The sequence below is a fragment of the Protopterus annectens genome, chromosome 2.part0, assembly GCF_019279795.1.
Source record: "Protopterus annectens isolate FY-2018-M chromosome 2.part0, PAN1.0, whole genome shotgun sequence".
In the NCBI taxonomy this organism is placed as follows: domain Eukaryota; kingdom Metazoa; phylum Chordata; order Ceratodontiformes; family Protopteridae; genus Protopterus; species Protopterus annectens.
Window position 1 is genome coordinate 1,302,718,400 of NC_056728.1, and position 25,742 is coordinate 1,302,744,141.

The 25,742-nt window shown below is 40.3% G+C and overlaps 1 protein-coding gene across 5 annotated transcripts in view; it reads right to left on the bottom strand.

The window, feature by feature from the left end:
* LOC122793456 (E3 ubiquitin-protein ligase RNF19A-like) overlaps positions 1–25,742 on the bottom strand; it is an 862,167-nt gene that overhangs the window by 83,933 nt on the left and 752,492 nt on the right. For all 5 annotated transcript variants that reach the window (XM_044061482.1, XM_044061481.1, XM_044061484.1 and 2 more), the window contains one exon: positions 4,879–4,993. In XM_044061482.1, the coding sequence (XP_043917417.1) occupies positions 4,879–4,993 (115 nt within the window). The remainder of the gene's footprint in view (positions 1–4,878; positions 4,994–25,742) is intronic.

Consider the following 25,742-nt stretch of genomic DNA (forward strand, 5'->3'; position numbering starts at 1 on the left):
TAAGCTCTGACTGCATGGTGCAAGTATAGTTTTTAAAATTAACAATCATCCCCATGTAGTGTTTATTTTTTTAAAGTTTGTTTACTGGAGTGCAGCATTGATCAAACAATGACCAATTTCAAGCTCAGCCCGGGGTGCAATCAAACAAAACTTAATAGTTTAATTTGGTCAACAAACATTATAAATAGGGGCAATAATAACAGTTTTACAGAGAACATTATGATGGCACAACATTCAATCACTGTTATTTAATACAGTAATATTCCAGACTGCTACACAGCTTCACTATCAGTTGGGGCAAGGTCCAGAAAGGGATGGTACCATGTCATCACTGAATGCTTAACATGTACGCCTCTTGCTGTGACTGTGCTGCCTAACAGTTTCTAATGCCCTGCCCAATATATCTTCCAGTTACTCTGCCTGTAGAATTTGGTCCTAACCTACACAGCCATCAAAATAGTTCATCATATTTCCTTACATTGTCAGACAGTTGTGTGCCAAGACTTTAAAAAGAAGCTTTATATGTAACAATGCCCAGTGCAGATGCACTCCACAAAAGGATGATCATAGGATCATAGGAGGTTACTAGGCTATTGGCCCTGAGGCCCTTATAAGCCTAGTCAAGAGTTTATCTCATGTTTAGACAAATCAGCACCCAATGCCCCTGTCCAGCAAGGACATAGATGGAATCCCAGGGGTATATTTTCTGTTTCCCATCCAGTTATCCAGGTTGCACTTAAAAAGGGGTAAAGAGGTACTCTGCTTGATGTGGAGAGGGAGTCTATTCCATAGATGAGGGAGTCTCTGGGACACAAATCTGTCCCACCAACAAGTTTTGTTGATGTCACAGACCAGGTTGGGGTCCATGATCACTTTGTATGCCAGACAGAGGTCACCTCTGAGGAGTCTGTATGAAACTGAGTAGAGGGATAGGGCTTTTAGCCTGTCTGTATATGGTAGATGTTTGAGGACCTGGATTCTCCTGGTGAAGAACCTCTGTCGTCTCCCCAGCTGCTGCATGTGCTTTGCAAGGTACGTGCCGAAAGGTGCACTGTACTCAATAATGGGCCTTATAAGGGAAGAATACAGGGATGTTATGACCTCCTTGTCCCTGAATGAAATACCCTTACTTATGAGGTGGGCCATGTAGAAGGCTTTCTGTACCATGGAAGCAAAATGGTGGTCAAAAGTCAGGCTGCTATCAATCTGGGTTCCCAAATCCCTCATGACTTATTGAGTACTTAGGACACTGTTATTAATGTGATAATTTGTGGGGACGTCACTCTCCCCAGAGGGGATGATGATGATGCATTTTTTGGTATTCAGCTTGAGGCCATGTTTCTGGCACCAGTCATTTGTCTGAGTGAGACCCTCTTGGAGGATGTCCACATCACTAGGAGAATTGATGACAGCACCCAGCTTGTAGTCATCTGCAAACTTGGTCAGCCATAGTCCACTGGTTTTGGCCTGCACCTCAGAAAATTATATCCCAAATAACAGAGGCCCCAAGACTGAACCCTGGTGCAGGCCACTTGTTACGGGATTACTGCTTGAGGTGGCTTCCCCTATCTTGACTATGTGGGTTCTATCAGTGAGCCAGTTTCCTACCCATCTGGTAACATATGGATTGATGCCTAGTTGAGAGAGTTTATCTATTATGCCCAAGTGTGAAAGAGTGTCAAAGGCTTTGGCCAGGAAGGTAGGCAGTGTGCACTGTCTTCTCCTCATCCATGGCTTTGGTGACTGTCTCAAAGAAATTGACCAAATTTAGCAGACATGACCTCCCCTTGATGAAGCCAAACTGTGTGGGATCAAGTGTTTGGAGGTTGCCAATGTACTTTTTAATGAGGTCCATGATAATCCGTTCCATGGCCTTGCAGATCAGGATAGTTAGGCTAATGGGTCTATAATTTCCCGGATGGGTGGATGTTCCACCTTTGTGTAAAGGAATGACAGTGGCTGTCCTCCACTCAGCTGGGATAAAGCCAGTACTCAGGCTTTGGTTGACTAGGGAGCTAATGGTGTTGTAAGTTCCTGCCTGAGTTCACGTAGGATGCAGCCTAGGATGTTAGCGTGTCCCATGGAGGCTGTATTTTTTGCCTTTGAGAGAACAGTGATGATCTGTTCCCTAGATATAAGGGGAAGGGGGGGCAGGTGCTGGGGATGTCCTGATTTATTGATGGGGGGACAGAGGGGTAAAGTTTTTGCTGAATCTGTCAGCCAGCAAGTTTGCTATATCTATGGCATTTGTATATGTGGTGTCTTTGACCACCAGTTCTGAACAGATCTGGGTGCTTCCTTTGATGTTGCAGACATATGTGAAGAAGGCCTTATGATTGTCTATTTTAGATGTGGCCAATTTGGACTCGAAGTTAGCTTTGGAGGATTTCACTAGTGCTCTTATTTGCTTGTTTAGGCTAAGGAGACATTGCTTCCAATTGGGCACCTGTTCCTTCTTGGCCTTGGGCAGCAATTTTTTTTCCTTTTGTTATAGAGTTTATTTATTGCAGATGTCCATTAGACAGGTTTACTCTTCCTTGCGGAGGATGACTTAGTCCTGTTGGGTATTCCTGATTCCATACATCTATATAAATGCTCACATAGTGCTTTGGTGTAGTTTTGGATATTGGTGCCAGTTCCTACAGAGGGGTAGGGGAGGGGGAGGGGGCTGTGAAGCTGTTTATACCAACCCTCATGAGGCTGTAATCAGCTTTGGAGAAGTGTTTATGTCTGATCCTAGCTAGAGGGGGGTTGGGGGAGATGGTGACTTCGAAAGTGACCGCTTTGTGGTCGGATCTTGCCAGGGAGGATGATACTATAGGGATGCTGCAAGTCCAAGATATTATCGGGTCTATATTATAACATCGAATTCTAAAAAGATCAAATGTTATAATATCGACCCCGTAATGTCGAACGTTATAAACAGTGAAGGTGCAGGACACCGAATTCTTTTCCAGGGAAAGAATTTGGTGGGCCGTTGCTGTGGCTTCACTGTTTTCAGCGTTTGATATGTTGGAACGTTACGGGTTGGGTTCAGGTAAGTGTGTGATTGTGTGTAGGTTAGGGTTAGGGGGCGGGTTAGATGAGTTAGGGTTAGGGAGTGGGTCAGGTAAGTGTGCGGTTATGTGGACGTTAGGGTTAGGGCACGGGTCAGGTAAGTGTGCGATTGTGTGTAGGTTAGGGTTAGGGGGCGGGTTATGTGAGTTAGGGTTAGGGCGTGGGCCAGGTAAGTGTGCGGTTGTAAGTAGGTTAGGGTTAGGGGGCGGGTTAGGTGAGTTGGGGTTAGGGCGCGGGTGAGGTGAGTATGTGATAGTGATGGACCTTAGGGTTAGGGTTGGGTTAAGGTAAGTGGATAGCTAGTAGTGCATGTAAAGTTTAGTTTAGGTTTAGGTGTAGGATTTTAAGTGTATGTGTGTGGATTGCTGTTTTTTGTGTGTGTTTGTGTTGTGTTTATGTTGCTATTCTGACTGTTCGATGTTTTCGGATTTTGGTGTTTAGGGTTCGATAGTATAACATTCGATCTTTGTAGAATTCGATGTTATAATATAGACCCGATATTATCACCCCTTGTGAGGGTATTGACTAGCTGTTCCAAGGCATTTGCATTGACAAAATCAAGGAATTTCTGGGCATTTGTGTTCTGGCATGAATAGTTATTCCCGTCTATGTTTGGGAAGTTAAAGTCACCCAGGATCAGGGTAAAGGGTTGAATCTTGACAGACTCGAACAGGTCCAAATAGGCGGATTGGGCATCTTGAGTTAGATGTGGGGGCTAGTAGCTAGCTATGAATTGAATAGGGGTCTTGTCAATGGTTAACTGCACCTGGAGTGTCTCCTGTGTGTCATACTGTTTGACTAGCCTGGAGGTGTGTATGTCTTTAATGTATATTGAAACTCCACCTTCTTTGGCTTTACTGCCCACAGTTTGGGGTCTGAATGTATTATAGGGTGAGTAACCAGGTAAGGCTGGGGTGCTCTCCACAGCCTTGAAACAGGTCTCTCTGACTGCACATATGTCAGCATTTTCCAGTGTTAGGAATGCTTGCAATGAGTGCAGTTTCATGTTTAGACACCTAGCATTTAGCAACATGACCTTTAATTTGTGTTTTGTTGAAATTTTTATGTTGGTAGTTTTAACCTCATCACTTTTCCTAAAAAAGGCACTATAGGGGAGGCAAGTGCCTTTGACAGAAGCCTGAAGCCCAGGTGAGACAGATGCAGGCCATCTCTGGCAAAGCATCGTGGTCAGTCGATCATATCTTCTCAGGCTGTCAGGTACTGGATCCCCCTGGAATGACACCAGAAACTAAGCCAATTGTTAAAGTCAATCATTTTCTGTTTGCATTGGGGTATCATTCTGGGTGATGGCAGAATGCTGCTTAAGGTTAGGGACATACCTGCCTGGGACAGAAGCCTATAAAACTCCTGATACCTATTTCATTGCAGGCTTGGTTATACCTCATAATTTGCATATAGCCTTTTTATGACCTGATGAACCACCGTAGCAAATGTTAATGAATCATATTCACTCTGCTGTGAGACTATAAACAGTGGACTTTGAAAATTCAGTGACACTTAAAACATCACTACAACCCTATTATTTCTTGAACTTTCATGTCTGCAGTTTTGGTATACATATGTGTGTGTGTGTGTGTGTGTGTGTGTGTGTGTGTGTGTGTGTGTGTGTGTGTGTGTGTGTGTGTGTGAGAAAGGTTACACAAGTGGATGGAGTACTTCATATTAACTTGTTTTAACAAATGGTTACCTTAAGAAATATCTGATCACCTGTGTATGTGCATTCTAAGTGCTTCATGATCATTTTCTAACCAACACTGACTAAAACCCCAGTTGTACCTTTATATAATATCTGATACTCACCAACAGTTATTGCTGCAATCACAGGTGAAACAAAAATGGAGAAAATTACTCCGCTGGCTACGATCATACATTGTTTGCATCCTGAGGTGTTAGCTTTCTTAGCTCGTCCAAAAAACTGAAATAAATGATAAAAGCAGGACAGTAGTTATAACAACTGCCTCAGTCCATGAAAAGAAGTCTGAAAATAATTACCTATACTCACATTTCATTATTAACATAAAGTTACTAACTAATATTGTTCAAAAAAAGGCATCTTTGATAAGTGTGGTTTGATTTAAATATACTTTTTCTAAAACAATATATTTCATATTATAAAAGTGGGACTCATTATATACATTTTAAAAAAAAACAGTGTATCTATTGGCATTATACTCTCATCTCACTGTTCTGACTGTAGAAATGGCACAGAATAAAAGTAAAGTTGATTCGCTCCATTCCTTCCCCCACCCCAGCAGTTATAGCCAGGTTCAATGACTACAGGACTTTGCTGAAATGTTTCTCTTTCTCCAAACAGAACGTTTATGGTCATATTCTCATATCGACCCATACAGGAATGCATCTGTGCTACTCTTCGGCCAGTCTGCCAGTTTAGCAAATACTTGACATGTACCGGAAAACTGAAATGGAGTTACAGATCATTTCTACTTCTTTAAATCATCAAAACCTGTGTGTGCTGCCTGGCTAACATTCACCATGTGAGGCTACAGTCATATCTGCAATGCAAGTAAACAGTCTGTTAATGTGTCAGAGACAGGCACTGCAGACTAAAGAAATATAATAAGCCTTTATAAGTCCCAGAAGCTCCTGGATATCACACGACTCATATCCCAGACTACTTGAAATCTCCTAAGGGTACACTATATCACAAAACAAGTATGCATCATCCTTGTTCTATTAGAAAGCAAAAGTAATACAGAAAACCTGAGTCAGGTCTTGTGTCCCATCTGTGACCCGGAGGATGAAAGGACTAACTAGAAACAGAGTACAAATGATTAGGCCAGATAAAATTAATTTAGCTAGTAGATCTATGAGAGTCTCTCTCTGATACCCTCCTTGGGATGAATAAAGACACCTTGTTAAAGTCTACAAGAACACACATCCATCTACCTACTTAACTGAATAAACTACTTGAAACTTCAACAAGGAATCTTTATTCCTCCCACAGGAAGGACATCAGAGAGAGATTCCCCTAGATCTTCTAGCTAAAGTGATTTTATTTGGACTAGTCTTTTGCCTTTTATTAGAAAGTTTGATTCACTAAGGCAGGTTTATAACTATTGTAGAACCATAGCAAGGTCTTCTTGTGCCCTCTATGGTTCCCCAAAACTGGTGCCTCCCTTAACTTAAAAGAGGTCTTCCTAAAGCTAAAGGCCAAACATAAAAGCTCTTTTGTACTCCTGTTAATCTGTCACTGTTGCAAAACTGCCTGATACAACTGTAACAAGAAGCTTGTTACAGTTACTTCCACTAACTCACTCACACACTGAGCTCTTCTGCCATGATTGCAAATCTAGTATCAGCATTGATTTATGAATTCCCAATATCTTCCTGGCTTCATAAATCAATACCGGTACTGCACTCGCACCTCATCGACACACCTTAGCCCCACTCTAGTTATGGTTCTGGAGTCTTGGAAGTATTAAATATTACATAAACCCAAAAAACTTATCTAATTCCATGAGAGCCATTCCATACAGCCCTGGCATTCAGTGGTTTCTTCACTAACTGACCATACTAATAAAGTAATGATTGTCCTGTTTTAGTCCAATACTACTCTGTCTCCTAGTATTATTATTAGGCAGGTAAATACATTTCCACCAGTCCATCAGATGGTTCATTGCTTGATTCCAGGTTTGACTTGGTATCTACAGATATCACTATAGCCCAAGAATGAGTATCTCAAGGCATTGCTACTATTTAAAACAGTTCCTTACTGGACTTATTCACTTGGGCTGGTCATTTCAACAGATGTCTGGATTTCATCTGCACAGCTACATACATTCCCCTTCTAGCAAAAAAAAAAATGTTAAGATTAGGATGCTATGCTGTCAAAAGTTTATAGGTTCATAGGCTAATGACTTCAGGGAGCTTTTTTAAGCTTAGTTATGCTTAACAAAGGTGAGAATCAAACCAAGTGCCTTGGGCTTGTAAGGTAAACACCTTAACCATTATACTAACCCCAACCCCCCTATTTTTTTTCATGAACTTAATTGCTGGCATCAGTTCTGTTACTTTTCATCATATCTACCTCACTTTCTTATCCTACGCTAACATAATGGTTCCACTGGGGATCTAATACAGAACCTTCTGTATGGTAAGCAGACGTGATAACCATTACACTACAGAACCTACAAAACAGTGCTGGAATGGATTCAGCTGCAGAAATGTAACACATTGGCAAGTAACTACATGACCTTGTGGGTCATTTTAAGCCTAGCTAATTTCCCTCAAAAGTGAGAATCAAACCCTGTCACTTATGTTTCTCAGATCAACACCTTAACCATTATGCTTATGGCTTAAGCTGCTAATGCACTGTGTCTGTGATTTCTGACCAAAGTGCTGATCCAATATCATTCTGACCCATTTGTCTTCCTCATAATAGCACATTTTTGTTACCCTGTAATAAATTTGTTTTTGTTTTAGCAAGCTTCTCTGTAAAAGATCTGCTACTGTCATTTTACGTTATGATTCTAATGATTTAGGAAACATCATTCTAATTGTCGCCTCCATCAATGACAGAGATGGTGAAAATTTTGTACAGTAGTATGGTGTTTTTCTACACTCCAATAATGCTAAGCAAGAGTCCATTCCGATTTGAATTAGCGCGTCACATTTCTTGAGAATATTCTTCAGTCTGAATCTTATTCCTCACCTTCCTATTTAGACTGTGGATACTTTGGACTAGACATTACATGTTCATCTTCTAAGGACTTGGAAAATATTTTTTGAGTGTTAACGCATAAATTGTTGACCACTGACATAACTTTTTCCAGTATACACAGTCTTGAGAGTACTGATTTGAGTACATTCATTATGGCTACAGCTGTAGAATCTTTAAAGTGAATAATTCAGCAATATTTAAAATATGAATCAGCACACTGAGTAGAAATTAACTTCAGTTTTTAACCATGATAGGGCAGTCTCATGAGCTATAAATACTTTTTTCTGTTTTTGATTTCCATATATGCCACTAGGATTACAATCTTACACCATCTGTTCTATCTGCATTTTCATGTTGGGCCAGTACATGGTATCTGTAGCTCTCTTTTGACATTTGAATATTCCCAGATGGATTTGTGTACATTCAGAAACATTTGACTTCTTAGCTGAGACAGAATGATAATCTTGTCATTTTTAATCAAAAGTTCTTATACACATGGTCATTTCTCAGTGAATGTATTATACAGTTTAATAAGTGGATGGTCTGGCCATATTGACATTATAGATTTACATAACAGTTGTAGTTCAACATTACTTCATATGGCAGCCTTTGGTTTCTGCAGTTTCTAGGCTGTACCTGGAATTTTGTGTCATGACCCAGAGGACTTATAAATCTTCTACCAGCAGATTATGCTTGCTCTGTCAACATATCAGAAACGTGTACCAAGTTTCCTGGTTTGAACAGACATTCCACATCATACTTTTGAAGAGTCAGCAACATTCTTTGTAACCTAGTTGGTGCTTTATCTTAAAACATCTTGAAATACCACAAAGGTATGTAGTCTGTCTCAACTTTAATGTGTTTTCCACACATGTTGTCATGAAATTTCTTACATCCAAAGACTATTGCATTTCTTTATCTGTGAGTATGTAGTCAACACTTTTATCCAAATTTTCTCTCTCTCTCTCTCTACAGGTGAGCAACGGGTGTCTTTCCATAGTGACACTACTAACTCCTTCTGGCTTGCATCTACTTGTAGCATAACTGTCAAGCTTATATCATTGCATTTAAGTGTAATTACTACAGCTTCTAGCTGGATATGTTGATTAACTCCAGCATGTATCACACTCCAGCAGCTTTCTCAGAGGTTCAGTTGTATCTGACAAGTTTGCGATAAACTTGCCAAGCATTGTACCATTCACAATAATCTCAATAATGGGGGGTTATCAGTAGATGTTTGCACATCTACAATGATGTGCACTTTGTCAACAACTGGCCATAATCCAACAGTGGGGAGAAGATGATCAATGTATTTTAAAGATGTAGCTTCATTACAACACTTGTCCATGCTTAATTTCATACCATGTGGCCTTAATCTGTCAAACAATTTGATCAATTTGCAGTTACAGTCTTGTCTTGAAACAGTCTAGAGCAGAATGTCATCAACATTTCTCATAACACCTTCTAGTCCATCAATCCTCTTAGCTACAATATTCTGAAATATGTCTGTTGCTGAAGAAATACCAAAAGTAATCTCAAAGGCAGTCTATCCCATTTTGGATAATATTCAGTTGCCTGCAGTTTATTATTAGTATTATTATTAGTATTATTATTATTATTATTAGTAGTAGTAGTTCTAGTAGTACTAGTAGAAGTAGTAGTTCTAGTAGTACTAGTAGTAGTAGTAGTTCTAGTAGTACTAGTAGTAGTAGTAGTTCTAGTAGTACTAGTAGTAGTAGTAGTATCATCATCATTATTACTCTTGTTGATGTTGTCAAATTTAGGTTTTGCTTTCATTTTGGTTTAATGCACAGACTTCATTTTGCACATTTCCAACTCATCTGCCATGCTTTTCAGTTGCAAAATGGACCATTAACACATTCAACAAACATCAGAGACTTTTAAATCAGCTTCTCTCAAAAATATACCCTTAGCTAGACATCTGATTCTACATATATTTAACTTTACCTCTCATAAGTCAATCAGTCAAGTCATCAAATTCACAATATTTACATTATAAACATCATTTTGTATGTGTTACCAGCCTATGTTCTAAATTCCCCATCCTGTTTATTTTTCCACTTTCCTACCAGTCCTTGAAATACAAATCCCCTTGTACCAACTGCCTGTCATTTAGTCAAAATTCCTTTATTAGGCCTTACAAATCTATTGTTTGACACCTGCATAGCCACAGCATACTTCTTATAATTTCCCTGCAATGTTTTCTTTCAAATTGTTAAATCCTGCAGATATGCCCTAGTTAGTTCTTTGTAATTACTCTAGTATTTCTGCAAAATCATTATACTCTCCTCTTTCTGCTCCACCAATTACTTGTATCTTCTGTAAACTGGCTTACTTCTGCTCTATAAACAAATGAACCCCTGTGAAATAGTATCGCATATTGTCTTTATATGTCACTGATGTACCACTTACATTGATACTGAAACATGCACCCTTTCACTTACCAAGCTGGCCATTTCCTGTTGCTTCATATACATTCTATTATGTATTTATTGATTTTTTTTGTACCTGTAGCCTGCATTATGTCATTATGTCTGAAAAAGTTATTTGGACAATTCACATAGCCAGCTCGTTGGACTAATTTATCTAAGCGGATAATGTATGTGAAATAAATATTGTCTTTTTAGTCGCTTGAATTTCTAGTAAAAAAAAGACAAATGTCTCATATATGAAAGATTCTTCTTTAACTCACAATATACCCGAATTCTGTTTTGTCTCTTTTCTCCTCTGTAAATATAAAAACATTAAATAACTTTGCCCCTGCTGCTGTGTGTCCCCTGCTTATAGCATTCTCATTACAATCTTTTTCTACCTACAGCTTAAACTGGCCACTGAAGCTGTCTTTCCTGGAAGTGTTATACCTCCCGAGCCTCTGTTTTTCACATGCAGACCTGGAATAAAGCCTTAACAACTTACTCTAATAATAACAAGGAAAGAATTAAAGCATGTGTAGTTGATGCTACTCTTTAATACATTACTTCTACTGCTTTTGGTTAGTCTGCTCCTAAACAGGGTCACCAGCAGCCTAACCTCAAACCCAAACTCTCTGCACATTCTCTATACCTCTCCTTTCTCTGGCCCTATTCCTATTTGCAAGGTCCTTATGACTGTACTTTTCTCTGTCTCTGGGGTTCTCCCATAATATTCCTTCCTCCCTCTGACTTAATATCTCAGCTTTTTCTCTAGTTATTGTCCTGGACTGTAGTGAATCTCCTTCTCCTTTGCTACCTCGGACTTTCTTGGTAACCTGTACCTACTTCTCTTGTTTCTTCTTTCATTTACTTCCTATAAGCTATCCTCCTAGCCTGACCCCCAACTCTCCTCTGCTGTTCTTTCTTTACTAATGAGTGATTGACTACTTTGCCATTGTGGCTCGGGGATAGGGACTAATCTCTGGTCTGTACCTGCCTGCATAGTTTTGATCTACCCCCCCCCCCACCTAACTTCTGCGAAAGGAGGTTTCATTTGTCTCCTTGTTTCCCACGGTGCTGTCTTTGAAGCCTAACTTTGACCCTGCTGCTGTGTGTCTCCTGCTTGTAGTGTTCTCACTACATGTATGTAATAACTAATTTTCTAATTTTTGCTGATTCTGGTAGTTTTTATTACCTGCACTTCTCAGAAAGCTTACAAAGTAGTCTATCTATTTATTTCACTCTATTTCTGCCTGTAAGTCGTTTTCCAGTTGTGCACTTGCCTTGCTTTATTTAAAAAGTTTAAATTTTCACATTTCTAATTTTACAGCGTTTTAACTGAGTTTACTGTTCTGGGTTATACACGCCAAGTGCATTAGCCTTTCTGTGCTTATTTACTGTATAACTGCATTGTTTAGCCTGATTTAACAAAAAAAAATTCTATCTTGTTTGCTAATTTCCCACCTTTTCTAACTAGAATAGTCCAGTTTCCAAGCTTTGCTGGTTTCAGGACTTTAGTTTCAGTGTTCAGAGCTATCCAGACCTTGCTGTGGTAGAGGGAGGTCCTACTGCTTACCAGTGAGAGATGGAGCATTGTACTGCCTATCTAACACTAGAGGAGTGGTTTCCAGCTCTGAAATTGCAATTTTATTGGCCATTTTGGGCTGATTTCTATCCCTTTCGGCATAAATGCATTTAGGCACTGCGGGGCTAAGGCTAAAGTATTCCCGGTGCCAGAAAGTGTGCTCTTCAAATTTTCCCTTAGAACTAGCTAGTTTATCAGCAGTAGTACTAACATCTGTATACCTGTGACCAGCACTTGCCCTAAAACTCGCTAAAAAGCACTAGGAAGCCTTAATTTGTTACAAGAACTCACCTCTCCTTGGTAATAAGGAGAAAATAGTCATAGGCACTAGACAGCCTACAATTGCAAGTACCTTGCCAAAAAGTAAGGGGAAACAGCTCTTGTACTACACAAAGAAAGCACCTAACCAGGCATGTCCAAGGGTCAGCTTCTGGTGATTTTTCCTGTCCACCTGGTGAATCTGGGCATACTGGGGTAATGCAGCAATTGCCTTTTGTACACAGACAACCCTCTCTCCTACCACCAAACACTACAACCTGTGAGAGATGCACTTACATAGCCAAGCTGGAAGCAAAGCTCTCTCCAACCAAGATTGTGCTAGACAGTCAAGAAGAGAAGGTTAACACCCACATAACACCTCAAACAACACATAGTCCTTCAAAACCCACACCACCAAAACCCACATATAGCAACACAAAACCCACATATGCGGAGGCTCTTAACATTAACCTGCCCAAGCAACAAGGACCACCGAAGCTGAAATGCAAACAAACAACACCCCCAAACTCAACCCAAGCATCACATGGCTCACAACACCAGTGTGCCACCCAACAGCAGCGCCTAAGGCAAGGCAATGTACCCAACACTTTAGTCATAGGTGACTAAAGTCAGGCACCCTGATGTCCCACTCACCAGGCTGAACAAGGAGAAAATTACAGTTAGCTGCCTGTCAGGTGCCAGGATCCACCACATAACACATGCACTCAAGTCACTCCACAACAGATACTAATATGACTCTGTCATTGTCCATGTTGGAGTGAATGACTTGAGACGTACTTCCCTGGACTACATGAAGAGAGACATAGAAGAGCTCTCGGATCATGTAGCCCAGGCAGGTATTACCCTAGCCCTGAGTAGCATCCTGCCATTGCCCAGAATGATGCCACAGTATAAGGACAAAATGATTGACTTCAATAATTGACTAAGCTTCTGGTGTCATTCAAAGGGGATCCAGTATTTGTCTGCCTGGGATGACATGATCGACAAACTATGATGCTTTGCAAGAGATGGCTTACACCTGTTGCCCCTGGGATTCAGGTTACTGGCTAAGGCTCTTGCCACCCCTATAGTGCCTTTTTTAGGCAAAGTTCAAAGGACAAAACTACCACTGTAACGGGTACAAGCAAGCAAAATTTGAAGGTAATGCTACTCAATGCTAGAAGTCTAAACCTCAAGATGCACTCTCTCGAGGTTCTCCTAAAAATGGAGAACATCGATATCTGTGCAGTAACTGAGACCTGGTTCAAAGCTCCAGAGAGCAGCCCTGCAATACCAGGCTACAACTCATGCCACACTTTTCAGCCACCAAACCAGGACCAAAACACTAAAGGTGGAGGAGTATCCATATTCACCAAGGATATTCACACCTCCAGGCTGGTTGCCCAACGCAATGCATCTGAAATTCTCCAGGTGCAACTAACACTATTTAAGACTACAATACAAATTGTAGCTTGCTACAGATCCCCCACTATGCCCCAAAATTCTCACTACACCTTTCTAAACATATTGAAAAATACTACAATACAACCAAACACCCTAATACTGGGTGATTTCAACTACCCTGCCATTAACTGGGAAAACTACTCCTGTACCAACACCTTTGCTCAATGGTTCTTGGAATTCATAAATTCCAATGCCCTTGAGCAAATAATTCATAGTCCCACCAGGGGTATCAATATTCTAGACCTCATCATTACCAACATGGGAAATTGATGCTCCACACCAGTGGTCACCCTCTCATTGTTCAGATCAGGCCATAAGCTAATCACCCTTGACATCCACATCCCACCCTCACCCCTCTTTAAGGAAACCTCCATAAAAAACTTCTCCAAAGCCAACTTCATGCTTCGAAAAGTCAGAAGTAACAAATGTCATGACACCCATGCAGATGAGAACTGGAAGTTCAACTGCTGAATCCTACATTAAGGTGCTATACGAGCACATTCACTCATGCATGGACCAGCCATCTCAAATAGAGCCAAACCCTGTTCTCTAAAAAAAGGAAGCCAATCTGGTGGTCCCCTGCCATAAACAAGCTGTACAACAGAAGGAAGAAACTGTTGCAGAAAAGAGGAAGAACCCAGGATTCAAAACCTCCCTCACCAGCCTCAGTATAAAGCTGAGATCCCTCATAAAATCTTCCAAAGCTAGCTACGAAAACAAAATTGCCAAAGATTCCAAAGACAACCACAAGGCATTCTATAGCTATGTCAAGAATCTAAATGGCACTGCCCAGATCTGCTCTGAGCTACAGCAGAATGGCACTAGATATACTTATCCAAAGGATATTGCCAGAATCCTGGCAGATAGATTCAGTGCCAACTTCACCCCCCTCTCACCTCCTAAAGGGCCCATCTCAATACCGAAAGAATGCCAAATTCCTGTAATCATGGCCACTCAGGTAAAAACCGCACTCTCCAAAGTCAAGAATACAGCATCCATGGGACCAGATGACATCCTGGGGTGTGTACTGCATGAACTACAAAATGAACTGGCATCTCACCTATGTGTCATGTTTAATCATAGCCTCACCTCAGGCTTCTTGCCCACAGAGTGGTGCACATCTATAGTCATCCCACTCCACAAGGGGAGATCCACTTTGGATCTCTGGAGCTACCGTCCCATCAGTCTGATGAGCCTGATCTGCAAGACCATGGAATGTATTATCATGGAACTTATAAACAAAGACACTGGCAACCTTCAAACACTGGACTCCACCCAGTTTGGATTCGTGAAGGGCTGATCTTGCCTCCTGAACCTGATCGACTTCTTCGAATCAGTCTTCAGACCCATGGACGAGGGTAAGGTGGTTCACACAGCCTACTTGGACCTTAACAAGGCTTTCAACACTATCACCCACTCTGGAATCATAGATAAATGTACTAAGCTGGGCATTAATCCCTACATCACTTGATGGGTTGCAAACTGGCTTACTGACAGAACACACACTGTAAAAGTAGCCGACTCCAAATCCAGCTCCAGACAAGTGACAAGTGGTGTACAGCAGGGTTCTGTCCTGGGACCACTTTTGTTTGGCATCTACTTCTTTGAAGTACAGGCCAACACTAACGGACTCTGGCTTACAAAGTTCACAGATGACTGCAAGCTGGGAGCCGTTATTGAATCCCCAAATGATGTGGATATACTACAAAAGGGCCTTACCGAAACAGTTTTATTTATTTATTTAAATTTGTTGACTGGGAGTGTCCGACTGGACGTAGGTCCATTTTCAGCGGAGGCCCGAGGAGAAAAGCTCCACAGTTAAAATAAACAGACAGTAGTTACGTTGGATTACATAGCGATTAACAATTTAACATAGCAATTATTTACAACATATTTACAGATGAAGAACATAGTACATCAGTAGACAACTAGAATCTCTATCTGTGAAGTACATAACAGACATTAACAAATGTTACAATGAGAAGTTCCTGCTGTATAATAAGTACTAGGCTTAGGAGCATCTGATCTTGCTATAATCAAGGTAGTTAGTGGAGTGGAAAGAAAGGTAGTGGTTGGATGGGGTGGGTGATATTAGAGTGGGAGTTGCAAGGGTATAGCCAGCATGTTTCTAGGTGCACTTTTAGTAAAGTTTTGAAGTGGGTGCATGATGGTACGGAGGTAATTGTGGGTGGAAGGAAGTTCCATAATTTGGCTATGGTGCAAGAGAATAGTGCTTCACCAGCAGAGTTATTGGCTTTAGTGATCTGCAAGTGATTTTTGTTGCTGGATCTTAGTGGTCTGGTGGTGCGATAGGGTTGGAGTAGATTCTGGAGGTGCCTGTTACCAGAGCCATGGGCTCAAGCTAAATGCCAAAAAATGTATAGTTGTCCCCTTTGGGAAAAAACACGTACCTGTGAACTACCACATAGGTGGCAGTACACAAAACACCAAAAGTGTGATAAGAGACCTAGGGACACAGGTGGACAGTGGTTTCACCTTTGATAACCACATAGCCACAACATCCTTCTATGTGGCGCACCTCATCACTAAGGGCTTTTCATCCAGAAAAAAGGCGGTCATTGTCCCTCTGTACTCATCCCTCATTAGACCCATTATAGAATACAATCCCCCATTTGGTGTGTACCTCACAAGACATCTGCAACAACTAGAAAGGTCGCAGAAATACCTCACAAAAAGAATCACAGGCCAAAAGCAGATGCCTTATGCTGACCATCTAAAGAAACTCCAGCTATACTCTGTCACATATCGCCTACTCAGAGGCGATCTCTACCTAAGGCCATGTCAAACCCAGAGTTGTTGGACATGCTACAGTTAAAGAAATCCCAATCAATCCAACTACATGCTCCAGGGATCTTAACCTTGCCATCATGATGAATAGAACATGCTGGAGGGATAGGTTCCAGACCCAGAGACTCCCCATACTCTGGAATAGGCTGCCCAAATATGTCAGGCAAAGTGCCTCAATGGCCCTGTTGAAGAGGAACCTTGACGAATGGATGAGAGATAAGAAATTCCCCCCCAGAGATCACATCAGTAGCCCTGCTAGACAGGGGGTCCAGGAAAGTAAATATGTGTGGGAAGCAATAGCCAGGGAATCGTTATGGCTAGGCTTGTATAGGCTGTAGGGCCAATAGCCTAGTACCTACCTATGAACCTATGAACTTAAATATTGCTTTTACTGAATATAATTACTGTAAATGGAATTCTAGTGCTGTCTCATGGTTAAACTGTATTTTATGGTGCTGGTTCAGGTGTTAAACTGTTTTTTATTTCTGCCGAATCTCTTACATCTGTGGCGCAACTAGAAATTGTATTGTAGTACTGTCTCAGGTGCTAAAACTGTATTTTATTGTGCTGGTTAATGTGTTAAACCTGAACTTGTCTGCTGAATCTCTAATATCAGTCACGTAACTGTTTTTTAATGCCAGTCTTGTTTGATAGTGCACTGAATACTATGTTATCGGTTCTGCCGTAATGACTCGATGTGTTCTCTGACATGTATCTTTGGTACAGCAGTTTACAAATAACAGAAAATAGTTGTGATAGAGTTTACTTAACTACATATTACTGGCTGAGCTTATCTAACTATATATTACTGACGCAAATAATCGCTGGTTATAGCAGTGAGATACGGCAGAGATCCCCTGTAGCTATTCTTGTTTTTAATGAGAATGCAAAGGTTACCTATTAGTACCTGAGTGGGAAAAAGCCTTGCTTTATTGTAGTTTTAACCTAATACTCTATGTCTGTAAGAGACTTATGGTAAAAGGCAGCTGTAACAATACCATGCAGGCTACCTATACATTAATATAACTGCAGCAACTATTTCTAGGGAATATTTTTTTGCTTGTTATGCTTTTTTTAAACAGTTACAAAACATTGCACGAACATTGTCCGGATATTTGCTTCACACCTCATAACCTAAATTGTGGTTGTGATACTGTTTGACTGTACCTTTCTCTGTACTATTCTACCATTAATTACCCTCATTTTATATCTTCATTACTTTTTGTACCTGCTGCTTAAACTGGCCACTGAAGCTGTCTTTCCTGGAAGTGTTATAATTCCCGAGCCTTTGTTTTTCACACGCAGACTTGGAATAAAGCCTAAACAACTTACTCTAATAATAATAATAAGGAAAGAATTAAATCATGTGTAGTTGATGCTACACTTTAATACATTACTTCTACTGCTTTTGGTTAGAGTCCGCTCCCAAACAGGGTCACCAGCAGCCTAACTTCAAACCCAAACTCTCTGCACATTCTCTATACCTCTCCTTTCTCTGGCCCTTTTCCTATTTGCAAGGTCCTTATGACTGTACTTTTCTCTGTCTCCAGGGATCTCCCATAATATTCCTTCCTCCCTCTGACTTAATATCTCAGCTTTCTCTCTAGTTATTGTCCTGGACTGTAGTGAATCTCCTTTGCTACCTCGGAATTTCTTGGTAACCTGTACCTACTTCTCTTGTTTCTTCTTTCTTTTACTTCCTATAAGCTATCCTCTTAGCCTGACCCCCAACTCTCCTCTGCTGTTCTTTCTTTACTAATGACTGATTGACTATTTTGCCATTGTGGCTCAGGGATAGGGACTAATCTCTGGTCTGTACCTGCCTGCATAGCTTTGAACCACCCTCCCCCTTACCTAACTTCCAGGAAAGGAGGTTTTATTTGGCTCCTTGTTTCCCACACTGCGCCATCTTTGAATTCTAACTTTGCCCCTGCTGCTGTATGTCCCCTGCTTGTAGCATTCTCATTACCATGTAAGTAATAACTATAACTCAGATATTGCTTTTACTGAATATAATTACAGGAAATGGAATTGTAGTGTTGTCTCATGGTTAAATTGTATTTTATGGTGCTGGTTCAGGTGTTAAACTGTTTTTTTTCTGCCAAATCTCTTACATTTGTGATACAACTGAAAATTGTATTGTAGTACTTTCTCAGGTGATAAAGCTGCATTTTATTGTGCTGGTTAATGTGTTAAACCTGGAATTGTCTGCTGAATCTCTAATATCAGTCACGTAACTGTTTTCTAGCACCAATCTTATTTGATAACGCACTGAATACTATGTTATCAGTCCTGCCCTAATGACTCGGTGTAGTCTCTGACATATATCTTTGGTACAGCAGTTTACAAATAACAGAAAATAGTTGTGATAGAGTTTACTTAACTACATATTACTGGCTGAGCTTATCTAACTATATATTACTGACGTGAATAATCGCTGGTAATAGTAGTGAGCTACGGCAGAGATCCCCTGTAGATATTCTTGTTTTTACTGAGCATGTTAAGATTGCCTATTAGTACCTGAGTGGGAAAAAGCCTTGTTTTATTGTAGTTTTTACCTAATACTCTATGTGTGTAAGAGACCTATGGTAAAAGGCAGCTGTAACAATACCACACACGCTACCTATACATTAATATAACTGCAGCAACTATTTCTAGGAAATATTTTTTTGTTTGTTATGCTTTTTTTAAACGGTTACAAAACATTGCACGAACATTGTCCGATTATTTGCTTCACGCCTCATAACCTAAATTGTGGTTGTGACACTATTTGACTGTACCTTTCTCTGTACTATTCTACCATTAATTAACCTCATTCTGTATCATCACAGCTTTTTCTACCTACTGCTTAAACTGGCCACTGAAGCTGTCTTTCCTGGAAGTATTATACCTCCCGAGCCTCTGTTTTTCATGCACAGACCTAGAATAAAGCCTTAACAACTTATCCTAATAATAACAAGAAAATAATTAAAGTATGTGTAGTTGATGCTACTCTTTAATACATTACTTCTATTGCTTTTGGTTAGAGTCTGCTCCCAAACAGGGTCACCAGCAGCCTAACTTCAAACCCAAACTCTCTGCACATTCTCTATGCCTGTCCTTTCTCTAGCCCTATTCCTATTTGCAAGGTCTTTATGACTGTACTTTTCTCTGTCTCCGGGGATCTCCCATAATATTCCTTCCTCCCTCTGACTTAATATCTCAACTTTCTCTCTAGTTATTGTCCTGGACTCTAGTGAATCTCCTTCTCCTTTTTCTTAGCTACCTCAGACTTTCTTGGTAACCTGTACCTACTTCTCTTGTTTCTTCTTTCTTTCTTTTACTTCCTAAACGCTATGCTCTTAGCTTGACCCCTTCCCCCCTCTGGTGTTCTTTCTTCACTAATGACTGATTGACTACTTTGCCATTGTGGCTCGGGGCTAGTCCCACTTCATTCGGCCTCGCTACACTCGGGCTTGCTTTGCTCCTCTACCCACCCCCATTCCCACCCACCCCATATCATTTCCTTTATAATTAACCCTAGACACACCCCTTCCTGTTTTGTTGGCAAATCACTGTACTCTCCTCCTCACTCTCATGCCTTATACCTGTAATGCTTATAGATCCCAATTCTCTGTAAACTCTCTTCAACTCCCCCTACTGGCTAACCTAAACCCTACAGTGTAATCTGTTTTATATACTACTACCAAACCAAACTGCTACTGACTTCTCTTAACTCTCAATACGAGTTTCTCACCTTTTATTATTTTCTATCTGCCTCCTTTATTGCTCCTCTCAAATTTGACTGCCTTCCATCCTTACTTAACACCAGTCTTTAATAGTCCTACAAATTATCAGAGCTATGTTTTCTCTTCATTGTAACAATTCATAGCTATTACCTCATATATACTCCCCCTAGATACTCCTCTTCTAAGGATCAAAATATCTCCTTCCAGCATTATACATACTAAATACAAAGTCAAGTACTTCTGTTGCTATCCAGACAAACTAAAGTCTCCCTTTCTTCCTATCTACCTTCTCCTATCAGGAGATATTCACCCCAATCCTGGTCCTCTCACACCCTCCCTCCCTAAATCATCTATTCCTCCAAATCAACATGTTCCCATCTTACCCAAAAATACATCTCATTTTTTCAATGAATATCAGAAGTTATTTCCATGCCTGGGTTGCTAACCATACCCCTGATGTCATTGCCCTGACCGAATCCTGGCTGAAACCTTCTATCTCAGATAGAGACATTCTTCCCCAAGGGTACAATATATTTTGCCTTGATTGCCCTCCAAAAAAAGTGGGAGGAGTTGCTCTTATCTACTCTAACCATCTAACCATTACTCATCTTGATGAACCCCTCCCATCTTTTTCTCCTGTAGAAATCATGGCAGCTAACTTAAAACTAAACAACTTCACTACTATCACTGTAGTAGCCATTTATATTCCTCCAGGGGAGAATACTCCTCTATTAGAAAACTTACTCTCTTATCTTACAGAACACTATTCAAATGAAATTATCCTCCTTGGTGTTGTAAATATAAATTGGCTAGCTCTAAATGACCCTAACTCTAACTCTCACATTAACTTATATGGCTTTACACAACATATATCAGAACCTATGCACTTTAACAACTCTCAAATTTCTAGTACTCTAATTGACTGGATACTAGTCTCAGACCCCACCAGATATCACAACCCTGAAACCTTACCCAACTCCCTTAGTGATCACTCTCCTATAAAAGTTACTAGATTCACCCCTCACTTCACCAGACCTCATAGATACATTACCTGTTGAAAACTATCCAACTTCTCCCCTGAAACTTTTAACACCCTTCTCTCCAGAATTAACTGGAGCCACCTTAAAGAACTTACTCTAGATGAAGCAGTCCAATCTTTTAACACCATCTTTCTTGACATATTAAACTCCCTTTCACCTCTTCGTACTGTTAGAATAAAATCCAAAGCATCTCCATGGCTCTCTAAAACAACCTGCTCCCTAATGAAAAATAGGGACAGGTTGTGGAAAACCTGGATAAAGTATAAACTCTCTTCTGACTGGCAGAACTATAGAGAACTTAGAAACCGCACAAAAAAAATTTCTAAGGATGTAAAGGAATTTTATTTTAACTCTCCTACAGCCCTAAGATCTAATCCCAAAATATTCTGGAATTCAATCAACCAAATATTACACCCTGGTAACCCTTCCTCCCCCAATCCCTACCCAAACAACACACCTGAAGACCCTGCTACTATCTTTAATACCTTCTTTATAGAAACTGTTACTAAGATGGCGAATGACACCAATCACTCTGTCCTACCCTCAAGTCCCAACCTCTCTAACCCCTTTTCTTTCCAACCTGTATCTACTACTTATACTAAATCCTTACTCTCCAAATTAAAACCGTGCTCCACTTCAGCCAATAATACTCCTTCCTTTTTCTCCAGCTTGCCGCTGATACTCTTGCCCTCCCTGTTTCTATCCTCATTAACCGCTCTATTACCAAATCTAAAGTTCCATCTATCTGGACAGAATTCTACTCACTACCTATCCACAAAGGAGATAACTCACATGAAATCTCTAATTTTAGACCTATAGCCAGCCTGTCTCCCCTCTCAAAAATACTTGAAAAATGCATACACAAGCAGACACTTCAATATTTATTACAAGAAAATCTACTGACTCCTACCTAGTATGAATTCCACCCAAAACACAGTACAGCAACTGCACTGATCTCCTTTACTAACACTATATCCTTTGCTCGTGATAGCAACAAACTTGTCTCCTGCCTATTCTTAGACCTCTCTAAAGCCTTCGATACTGTTTCATACTCTCTACTTCTGACCAAACGAGCTAATCTTAATTTCTCCTCTGATACTATCACCTGGTTTTCCAGCTATTTCACTGACCAATCACAATCAGTGAAGTGGCTCTCTGCACTATCCCCTTCTCTCTCTGTATCAATGGGTGTACCCCAAGGCTCCATCCTTGGTCCACTGCTATTTAATATTTTTACAAATCTACTCTATACTTCTTGTCCCCAGTCATCTCTAGTACAATATGCAGATGACTCCACAGTAATTACTATCTCTGACTCCCCCTCTGATCTCCTCTTTCAGACTCAAGCTGCTTTCACATCAGTAGAATCTTGGCTTACCACCAACCAACTTATCCTAAACCCTAAGAAAACCAAACTCCTTCTCTTTCTCCCCAAAACTCTTACTCATCTAAAATCTACATTTACTATAATGTCTCTCAACAAAACTCCAATGGCAGCTGAAGCCAGTATGAAACTCTTAGGTGTCACTATAGATGACCAATTTAAATTTGATTTGCATATCAATAACTGCATCAGGAAGACTCATCAAAAATTAGGCCTGCTTTATAGAAATAGAAAGTTTCTCACCAACAAATCTAAGGTAACACTATCTCATACCTACCTATTACCCAGTCTTCTCTATGGTTCTCAAATACTTACAAACCTCAACACCACACTTCTAGCAAAACTTAACTCAGCTTATAACAAGATAGCTAGAGTCTCTGCCCAAGATACTTATAAAACTTACCAGTGTATCTCACTTAAACACCTAAACTGGCTGGAACTACCCAATGTGCTTCTTCTTTCTTAGTTCCAGATTATACATTCTATATTATATCAACCTTTCTACTGCCCTAGCCTATCCTCCTGTATATCCCACTATTCCCCAACTAGATCACTTCCCAGCTCTGACCAAGACTTACTATTTATCCACAAAGCTAGGACAAAAATGGGCAGTAACCTTTATAGCTATCATCCTACCATTGCCTGGAACAAGCTTCCATTCCAAATCAGACAGATAATGCAACCTAAAATAGCCACAAAGGAATACTTAAAAACACTCTGGTCCTGTCACTGTACACCCCCCCCCCCATAAACTGTCCTTTCCCATATAAACTGCCCCTTAGTTGACCACTATCTCTTACTTTGGCTTTCACTCTGCCCAGCATTTCCTGTCCTTTAGATTAACTCCTACTAACCTCCCTTCAATCAGCTCTAGTAGGTAACTACAAATTATACAGAACTAACACTCTATTTACTATAAGAATATAATTATATCTTACATTGCCTGCATTTGAAATGATTGTCTTTAAATATTTGTAAGTGCTACAATGTTGTTAATACCAGCAAATATTGTAATTATCTCTGTAATTGCTTTTGTTGTGTTTGTACCTTTATGTGGAACTTTTCTCCCCAGGCCTCTGCTGAAAAAGGGATATTGGTAGCTCAGACAGACTACTCCCGGTCAACAAATGTAAAATAAATAAATAATAAAATAAATAAATACTTTGATAGTTTCCTCACCTGTGACATGAATGAACACAGCACATTGACCACTGACAATGAGCAGCCATGACTTCCAGATTTCTCAGAAGCTTTCACGCAGCTTTGGAGACATTGGTGATTATAGGGTCATCATCTTGGGACAACATTTAAGAAATAAAGGGAAAATATATTGGTGGTTCAGTGGAGAATGAAAACAGGATGAAAAATGGACAACATGATTCATGACTACACTGTGTGAGAAACACATTCATTATAGAGAAAGCATTTTGAAAATGTGACAAATGAGATGTAAAGCTTTATTTCACTGCTCATTTGCAACTTTGTGGTGTGTCCCTTATAATTTAGAAGTAGAAAAGATATGGCAGTAGTATCATTCAGCAAAATCCTGGACTATATGTTTCCTGCAGCAGCACATTGTAAGAACTGTAGGAGGGTGCAGTAGAATGGGCCGTGCAAGCTTACATGCTGAGTGGTTGCTGGAGAAACACACAATAATTAGCCTAACAGGGAGGAGTGGGACAGATGGTGTACACCTACATGCTAAGTGTTTGCTAGAGAAACACACAATAATAAGCCTATCAGGGAGGAGTGGGACAGATAATGAATGCTTACATGCTAAGTGGTGGCTGCAAAAGTGCACACTAATAGGCATGTTAAGTAGCTTTACTGCATGATCTGCTCATTAGGAGGAAAAAGATAGTTGTTTTATTCACAAAATGAACAGAATATTTAAATTTTATTTCAGATTAGTCAGATTTAACTGTTTATCTGTAAAATATTTAAACCTTATTATTTATAAAGGACTATTATATGTTGAACGTCCTAACTGAAGTAAATGGGTTAGAAATGTTTTTAAATTAAAACTTAAAATGTCATTTGAAATCAGTCTGAATAAGCTAATCAACAGAGCCCTTGCACCCAGATTCTCTAACTCTGGCAGCATAAGTTGTGGACCACATTTGTTACACAGGAGCAGATGAAGAGGTTACAATTTTTTTGAACAGCTCTCCTGAAAAAGAAATAGCAGCTGGTTCCGTTGTTATACTGTAACCTAATAACCAGGGCGACAGGGCAGTTAGTGAACTGTACCTGGAGGGACAGCTGCATGACAGCTTAAAACCTCTGACAAAGTCCACTATCTGCTTCCAGATGATGTAGAAATAAAGCCTACAGTGCCACAAAGCTTAGGCTTTGTGACTTTGCTCTTCATGAAATTAAAGAGGTCACTTCGTACTTGCTTATACAGCCAGGATTAAGCAGCAACTAAATGATCACAAGCAAATTAAAGGATGTAGCCAGGCATTTACCATGTATACCATGACATACATATTTTTAAAATACTAAAAACAGGAGGTATTCTACAGTGGATAAAAGGTCCTATACCCAAAATCAAGACAAAGTAGAGTATAATACAAGCTCAAGGCCCAAACACAGAAGAACTGACTCTAAAATAATTGTTTAATTGGTTAGCACTTTCTCGCCAATAAATGGCGCTTCATCAGACCACACATATAGAATTAAAAACATCAAACGTACAAAATTTAAAACTTTCCATATTGAAGCACATGACCTCATGTTCACCAACACAAATGCACAAACCATCACATGATAAATCACTTAAAACTCCATCCGTAAAAAGTACGGAGGCATATCTTTTATTTACTCAGACTATGTGCTTTTAATACTGGTCTTAAAGGGACCTTCCCATTCAGAACCAGAATCTTGCCTGCTTGTAGCTTAATAATCCAATAAATCTCCCTGGCAAGAGCTCCTTCAACATGTCAGGGAGGTGCTGGGCAGACTACAGAGGTCAGGGTTGACCATTAAGCCCAGCACATGTCAGGTGGGTATAGCAGAGGTTTCCTACCTGGGACACAGAGTGGGGAGTATAAGATCAGGCCAGAACCTGCCAAAGCAGAAGCCATTCAGGCATGGCCTGCACCTGTCACCAAAAAGCAGGTGAGGGCATTCTTAGGGACAGCAGGGTACTACAGAAAGTTTGTCCCCAGTTATAGTACCATAGCTGCTCCCCTCACAGACCTGTGTTAGCCAGTCCAGATTGCAGCAAATAATTTGTTGTGCAGGTGGATGCTTCAAACCATGGGGTGGAGGCTGTACTTAGC